This window comes from Colobus angolensis, unplaced genomic scaffold (assembly GCF_000951035.1).
Source record: "Colobus angolensis palliatus isolate OR3802 unplaced genomic scaffold, Cang.pa_1.0 Scaffold61, whole genome shotgun sequence".
NCBI classification, from domain to species: domain Eukaryota; kingdom Metazoa; phylum Chordata; class Mammalia; order Primates; family Cercopithecidae; genus Colobus; species Colobus angolensis.
Window position 1 is genome coordinate 8027238 of NW_012119710.1, and position 8830 is coordinate 8036067.

General features: G+C 38.9%; 1 protein-coding gene across 1 annotated transcript in view; it reads right to left on the reverse strand.

Moving 5' to 3' along the window:
* The window catches only part of PATL1 (protein associated with topoisomerase II homolog 1 (yeast)), a 38648-nt gene that overhangs the window by 20208 nt on the left and 9610 nt on the right, over nt 1–8830 (reverse strand). Inside the window, exons 3-5 of the mRNA XM_011963501.1 lie at nt 2351–2568; nt 1961–2041; nt 640–834 (exon numbers count right to left, since the gene is read on the reverse strand). Coding sequence (XP_011818891.1) covers nt 640–834; nt 1961–2041; nt 2351–2470 — 396 coding nt within the window. The 5' untranslated portion in view covers nt 2471–2568. The remainder of the gene's footprint in view (nt 1–639; nt 835–1960; nt 2042–2350; nt 2569–8830) is intronic.

Genomic DNA, 8830 nt, shown 5'->3' on the forward strand with positions numbered 1-8830 from the left:
AAGAGGATATATTTTGGTAGCACTGAGGGAGAAGGAATGATAAGAAAGCTGGAGGATTAACTAAGTCCTATTCTGAAGCCCCTGTGATATGGCCGCCATGCTCAGCACTTTTGTGATACATTGTGACTCCACCATTTCATAGGATGTTGAGCCTAACTAGGCCATACCAACACCACCCTCCCCCCATACCTTCCAAATTGGCCTTCCTTTTCAGCTGCTGGTTTCAGGTGGAGGAAAGTCTATGGAACAGGACTGCACAGGCTCTAGGGAAAGCAGGGATATCTTAAAGGTAAAAAGGGATGTGGACAATGCTGTGTGTTCCCACTCCCCCCAGCTTTCAGTTATCTCTCTGACAATGTTTTGGGCAGCCAGCAAAACACTTTAAAAAGGATATATGTGCTAAATGTGGCTAACTACCCTTTTTTCTCCCCCAATTAAAAGGCAGCAGCAATAGCAGCAGCAAAGGGTATCAGGGAATGTGTCTCTTATTTGTACTAATTTATCCTCTAACTAGCTACTTTTCTTTCTAATCTAATGCCTACCCAAAATTTCCACCCTCCACCCAACATCACCAATTTTCCAAATAATTTTGCCCAGATTCCCAATATCCTGGGCTGTGTGCTTGTTAATGAGAGGTACCTGTTGGGTGAAGCTGGGTACAGCCATCTGTTTAGGTGGGGTGCCTATGGGGACAGCTCTAACAGGAGGACTGCCAATGATAGGTGAAGTTGACCGCCTTGGTAATGCACGTTCAGAAAGGTCCCGATCATCTTCTGGACCCTGGGGGGGCCTCTGAGGCAAGGCATATTCTAATACAGACACTGTAGGCATTTCCTAATTGAGGAAGTGGTAAAATAAGATAGAAATTAACTAACTTGATATGTTTTAGTAATCTCTACAGATGCCAAAAATTTTAAACTTTATTTTTAATTCACATATAGTAAAATTTACTTTTTGGTATATGGTTCTCTGAGTTTGGTAAGTAAGTGGCTCATGCCTGAAATCCCAGCGCTTTGGGAGGCTGAGGTGGGAGGATCACTTGAAGCCAGCAGTTTGAGACTAGCCTGGGTAACACAGTGAGACTTCATTTGTGCAAAAATAAAAAAACTTAGCCAGGCATGGTGGTATGTGCCTGTAGTCTCAGTTGCTCAAGAGGCCGAGGTGGGAGGATCACTTGAGCCCAGGAGTTCAAGGTTACAGAGAGCTATGACTGTACCAGTGTACTTCAGCCTGGTTGACACAGCAAGACCTGGTCTCAAAAAAAAAAAAAAGAGAGCGAGCAAGAACAGCTGTATCACTCCCCACAAATTCCACTGTATTGTTCCTTTGCAGTTAACCCCTCCTGCCATGCCCAACCACTAGTAAACACTGATGACTTCTCTGTCCCTATAGTTTTGCATAGAAATGACTTTTTTTTTTTTTTTTTTTGAGACGGAGTCTCACTCTGTTGCCCAGGCTGGAGTGCAGTGGCGCGATCTTGCCTTACTACAACTTCCACTTCCCAGGTTCAAGGGATTATCCTGCCTCAGCCTCCTGAGTAGCTGGGATTATAGGCACCCACCACCACACCAGGTTAATTTTTGTATTTTTAGTAGAGATGGGGTTTCATCATGTTGGCCAGGCTGGTCTCGAACTCCTCACCTCAAGTGATCCACCCGCATCAGCCTCTCAAAGTGATGGGATTATTACATGCGTGAGCCACCATGCCTGGCTCAGAAATGACTTTTTAAGTGATTCAAATCATAATCATACACTAACAAATTTAAATTCCAATGGCTCCCTTGCAACCTTTACCCTGGAGGCTAAAGAAAGGCATAGCTAAGTGCTGGATGCAGTAGTTGACATAACTCTAGCAAATGAAAGACCTATAAACCCCTTCAGTAAGGAAAGGATGACAACAGGAACCCACTTAAAATTTTTGGATATTAGAAATTTTACATAAAGAGAAAGTATTTAATACCTGAGCAAGCAGTGGTCCTCGGATTCGCCTCAGAACTTCAGATCCATCCCAGATACTGGAATTCAGGCTTCCTGGTTGGGGCTAACAAAAAAGGAAAACATACACACAAAGTCTGAAATGTTGTATGCTCTCTGGGTGACTTATCTGTTGTTGGGGAGCAAGGCTCCAAAAGAGCCTCAAGCTGCTTTAGAGTAAGAAATTATGGGGCTCCAGAATATACATTATTCCCCAACTTTATCTCTAGAACTGCTATCATCAGGAAATATATTATCAATTTTCTCTGGCATATGTAAATCTCTCATTACAATAGATAAAATAAAATGGCAAAGTTCAATACTTCACTTTAATTTTTAGTCTGCTATAGTTCTCAAATCAGAGTAACTTACTTACTTGTAAAACTGGCCTGGTCTGCACTGCCCTCATGATAGCTGGATCTTCTAGTTCATTTTCAATCACCATCTTACTGAGCCTTTCTGCCAGATTCTCCTCATGGTCACCCAACAAGTCCATTTCATCTCTCTCTCCATTGCCTGTTTGTTCATTAACTGCCACTGGTAGCTTTTCTTCCAATTCAGCCAGGCGCTCATGTGCTTCCTGCCAATCATCATCTATAAGATGACACAGTTGATGTAAGAAATAGTTCATAGTGGTACGAAAAAATTTTACACAATTATTCTGTTTTTTTGTTTTTTTTTTAAGACAGAGTCTCACTCTGTCGCCCAGGCTGCAGTGCAGTGGCGTGATTTCAGCTCACTGCAACCTCCACCTCCCGGGTTCAAGCGATTCTCTGCCTCAGCCTCCCAAGTAGCTGGAGTAGCTGGGACTACAGGCACCCGCCACCACACCTGGCTAATTTTTGTATTTTTAGTAGAGGTGGGGTTTCACCCTGTTGGCCAGGCTGATCTCGAACTCCTGACCTCAAATGATCCACCCATCTCACCCACCTCAGCCTCCCAAAGTGCTGGGATTACAAACATGAGCCACCACGCCCAGCCTACACAATTCTGTTAACCAAATGAATAATTCTAGAAGATGGGCAGAAAGTTAAGTTTCCACTTAGAAACAGGATATAAGGTTTAAACTAAGGGACACATAAAGTGTGCTTTTTACTATTAAAAGCAAATAACATTATACCAGAATAAAATTCAAAAATGTGAATTAATAGCTTAAAATATCAATAATGTCCAAACTATATTCTGAAACTGTTTCCTAAACTGGTGATAGATATGTATAATACTACTAGTTGGTTTTGAGATTCTGACATTTCAAGCAAAAACTTTAAAGGGAAGTTAAAACTCATAGCATTAGCACACAACTTTCCTTTAGATTATAAGTGCCACATTCTTTACATGCTTTTGAATCCATTTGTTCCATTCAATAAATATTTGGTAAGCATCTATTATGTGACAAGCCCTGTTTTAGACACATGGGATACACTGGTGTACAAAAAGACAGAGATTCTGCCTTCGTAACACTTTCATGCAAGCAGGAAAGAGAGAGATGATAGGCAATAAGCATAATAATTAGATACTATACCAAAAGATGAAATTGCTATAGGAATATAAAGGAAGAAAGGCAGATTGAAAATTTAAATAGATGGTCAGAGGTAGGCCTCATTGAGAAGATGATATTTGAGCAAAGATTCTAAAGAGTAAGAGGGTTAGCAATTTGGATATCTGGGAGAAGACGGTTCCAGGCAGAGGGACAGTCAGTATAAAGAAAGGCCTTAAGGTGAGAGATTGATGGTTTTGAGAAACAGCAAGGAGGACTGTGTTTGGAATGGAATGAGCAGGGTGGGGAGAGTAGAAGAAAATGAGGTCAAAAAGTCATGAGGAGGGGGCTCATTCTGGGCCACTATGCCAATGAAAATTTTCATTTGGCTTAACTTTTAAAAGAATCACTCTGGTTGCTGTGCTGAAAACAGGCTGGGGAAGAGGAAGGGGCATTTCCTTTTTTAACTATGTCTGCTATTACTGCACACTACTATAAAGTCTGTAGCACTGACACTAAGGTTATTTTTGCATTTGGTATGTTGGCATCATTTTTTCTGTTTTTGAATCCCATTACAGCACAGATTACAATCTTCAGAACCCTCTATCAGCTGCTGTGGAGCTGGACCTTACTTCCATCACATTTCACTCCAGTTCTCTCCAATCTTATTCCATTCTGCTTCCATCATGAAAGCTGTACTCACAGTTTTGCTCCTTTTAGTATTCTTTTTTATTTCTATTTTTTGAGACAGGGTCTCACTGTCGCCCAGATTCGAGTGCAATGGCGTGATCTGGCTCCCTGTAGTCTCGACTTCCCGGGCTCAGGTGATCCCCCAACCTCAGCCTCCCAAGTAACTGGAACTACAGGTTTGTACCACCACACTAGGCTAATTTTTGTATTTTTTGTGGAGTCAGGGTTTCCCCACGTTGCCCAGACTGGTCTTGAGCTCCTGATCTCAAGCAATCCACCCGCAAGGCCTTCCAAAGAGCTGGGATCACAGGCGTGAGCCACTGCATTCAGCCTTTCTTTTCAGGTATTCAAATGCGAAACTTCTTCCTCCTCATTCCTACTCCTAAATACTCCTTTCATTTTATTTCTTCCTTTACCTCATCTCAATATGCACTACTTTCTAACCCACAAAAAGTATTATTTTGTACATGTTATATGGTATTCTTTTTTAGTTACATGTTTTACATAATTCAATAGACAGGGATAACAGGTCATAACACAGAAACAGGACTTTCTCTTTTCTGCTTTCAAAGAAAATACATGTTTAAAAAATTCAAACACCACAGACACATGTAACTTAAGTGAAAGTTCCTCGTAATTCCATAGCTGTGTTAAGTTTTAAATAGTTTTAAGTTGTGTTAAGTTTATAAAGTTAACTTGTTTCTTTTTACTTAAGCAATATGTCTTGGACATCTTTTCATGCATGCACACAGGCATAACTACTGATATTATCTCATTCTTTTTAATACCTACATAAGATTATATTTTATTGCTAAACTATAATGTAATTTATCCCCTACTGGTAAATATTTGTATTATTTACAATTTTCCAATATAATAATTAATTCTGTAATGAACATCATACATATCTTAACATTTTATGTGACTTTAAATCGACTAACTTCCTTTTAGAATCAGATTATATTAACAGTTAAAATTTGCTATATGTATTTTTTTATCATACAACAAGGTATCACATAATACTAGTGATCCGCAGAGTGAGGGAAGTGGGACTTTCAAATATATAATTTTGGTATCATAGGACCTACTGCCTAGTTTGGGGGCACTGTGGTAGATTTAAGTGTATTAGTTGTGGTAAGGGATTCCTTAAGTTGTGGATCACTTTGCCATCACTGGGATAAAGGCTGTGGGCAAAAGCTACAAAAATATCCTTACCTAAGCCTCTGGGACCTGGGTCTTCTTTATAATTATGTGGTATTTTTTGCCTACCCAACAGCTTCCTCTTACCTGACTGACTAGTCAGGGGACACTCTTCTCCTAAATTGTCATCTTACAAAAAAGAATTTAAGGTAGCTATTTTATGATGATGGTCTCTGATAAAGTCTATCCTGATGTGCTCCAAAAAATGGAAAAATCCACTTTAAATGAAAATTACAGTATTAATGTAAATGACTAATCATCTGAAAGAAAATATTTAAAGAAGAATGTAATTAAAAACCAAATGTGACATTCATATTTGTGTCATCCTTGGTAAGGAATAGTAAGCTGAGATAGGATAAATTGTTTTTGTAACTTTACTAAGCAATGTCACAAGAGTGGGAATCTATCATCTTGAATTGAGGGATTTGTAAAAACATTTATTTCCCAAATATAAGAAGTTAATTTGTTAGTGGATTTGTTCTAATGCGGTAGAGTTCTAATTTGCATGCTTTTCTGTCACTACTTCCCATATTCATGCTTGCTAATTTTACCAAATCCTATCAAATATGGATAATCTACTTCCCCTTAATAATAATATTTTTAAAATATTGGTTAAGTTGCCATATTCTGTGAGAATAGATCTGTGGTGAATTGAGTGTTACGTTTTCACACATGTAAGCAAAGGAATCTATGCCATAAAATACTATCATCATCATTTTAGATTTTTCTTCTTCTTGTAAAAAATTATCTGAAGTAGTATTTTAGAGATCTTATGCCCTTACTACAAAAGAATACTTCACGCTGTATCCTTTTCAAATGACCTAAAAATATAGTTACTTAGATATGCCAGTGCTTGACCTGAGTCCATTATTGGTCAAAATGATAAAAGGTAGGCAAAAGAGTAACAGAGAAATGAAGGGAAAGAGACTATCTGTAATAATGAACTAACCTATACCCTGATGTGTGTTACTGAATTTCTGGCTGCTTCTATAAACTTATACTTGTAATAACAATCCCTGAAGTCTGTCTCAGGGATAGTTTTGAATGAAAACAAAATAAAAAGGAAGTAGAAGTGATTTAATTTCAAGGCAATCTTAATCTCTAAAGACTACAGTAGCTATTAATAAAAGAGAGGTAGGAAGGAGGGTGATTCCTTCCAAGTGGAGGCAGGAGATTTCCAGACTCCCCAAAAACTATTTAACATAACTAGTACTTTACAGTAATTGTATTTATGGTTACTTAACCCGTCACTCTTTCTCATTTGTTAAAATGAGGATAATAACAGTACCTATCTCACCAAGTTGCTGTGAGGATTAACAATATATGTAAAACATTTAGAATGGTGCCTGGTCATAATAAGCACCAGGCTAAGTGTAAGCTTTTATTTTTAGAGAAGGAGCTGGGATTACTGCAACACTATTTATTGCTCTTAGATGATGCAAACATTTTTTCATGCAAAAGACAGTGACTAGTTTCTTAAGGAAAGGTGACCATTTGTAGCCAATGACCTAAAATGTCCACTGTACTAGCAAGTATTATTCAAGATGCCCACTACATGAATTAAAAACCATAAAATCAAAACAAATGCCAAGGTCTGACATTTCACCTCTGGATTTAAACTCTCTATACCAGCTTTGTATCAACCTGCAGACGAGTATCAAAGAAGTCACAGGCTGACTTGGAAAACAATTTTCTTTTTATAGTATTTACACCAAGCTGTTATGAGGAATTAAGATCTTACAATTCAAGTACATTACACTCTCAAGGGAAAGGGCTCACCTTTGGAAATCTTTTCTCCATTATAAACTTTCTCGGGCAAAAAGTCCTTCTAACCACCCTTTGGCCCTAAGGTACAAAGTGGGTTAATCATATGCCATTTCATTGCCTTTACTTTGTACTACCTGTTCTTTTACTGTGTAAACCTAATGGCTTTTTCAGCACATGTGCACTTTCCTTCTTCCTCATCATATAAAATACAGTTCTGGACACTCTAACTTCCTTTTAAGGCAATATTATTCCTATCTTATGAGAAAAAATAGAAACTCAGGAAAAAAAGACTGTCCATAGCACTCTGGAAGTCAATGCTGCCTCATTTTAATGTCTATAAATCAATTCTAGCTAATTCATTTTAATACTGAGGAACTTGTTGAAAAAATGGTTAACATTCAGTACAGTATTTTAATAGAAAAAGAGTTCTAGAAACAAGCACATGTTGGTAGCTTCTATGGTATTCTATTTTTAAATTATTTGATAATTAACTTTTTAGAGACAAGGTCTCGCTCTGTTACCCATGCTGGAATGTAGTGGCACCACCATAGCTGATGTAGCCCTGAACTCTTGGGCTCAAGGGATCCTCCAGCCTCAGCTTCCTAAGTGGCACATACCACCATGCCTGGGTATTTTTCAAAAAAAATTTTGTAGAGAAAGTCTCACTATGTTGCCCAGGATCGTCTTGAACTCCTGGTCTCACTCAAGTGATCCTCCTGCCTTAACCTCCCAAAGTGCTGAGAGCTGTGGGCTGGAGCCACCACAAATAGCTTATTGTGTTCTACTGATTATCACTAAACTATCTTCCAAATATAATTTGCAATTCACATCAGTTTCCTGCTTTTGTAATTCCACTCTACATCTCTTTGCCTGTGATCTCCATGGAGAGACATAATAGCATCTTGGATCAAGTTATCCTCCTGGACAATCTCATCTGCCAACCCATGCCTATAATCCAAAACGTCTTTGATTCCCTTCCATCATGAGTCTAGCTTCCACTTTCAACACTTTTCTTGCTGCTTCTAATCATAACAAAGTTTTAGTTCTCTACTGAATTTTACAAATAACTGACAATACTAAAACACCTTCATTTTTGCCAGTGTATTCAATTCAGTCTAAGCTTTTTTTTTTTTTTTGAGACGGAGTCTGGCTCTGTGGCCCAGGCTGGAGTGCAGTGGCGTGATCTTGGCTCACTGCAAGCTCCACCTCCCGGGTTCACGCCATTCTCCTGCCTCAGCCTCCCGTGTAGCTGGGACTACAGGCGCCCGCCACCGCACCCGGCTAATTTTTTGTATTTTTAGTAGAGACGGGGTTTCACCGTGTTAGCCAGGATGGCCTCGATCTCCTGACCTGGTGATCCTCCCGTCTCGGCCTCCCAAAGTGCTGGGATTACAGGCGTGAGCCACCACGCCTGGCCCAGTCCAAGCTTTAATAAATGTATTAGGTCACTGAAAAACCAGTGACCATTGTAATACTTTAAGGTCTCTTATTTGTTTTTGATGTTCAACATCTTGGGATTACCAACTATTGCTAAATTTTCTCTTCTTCCTTATGACTTAACTTGGAGCATTTGTTGCAGACAGAAGTGTTGCGACTCCAAAGAATCATACATATTTATACATTTGAACATAAACACTGTTATTGCTGCTTTCCAGCACCAAGTCTAAGCAAACATATCTGCATTGACTCTTACCTATTCATTTGCTTAAAAATATATAGTTT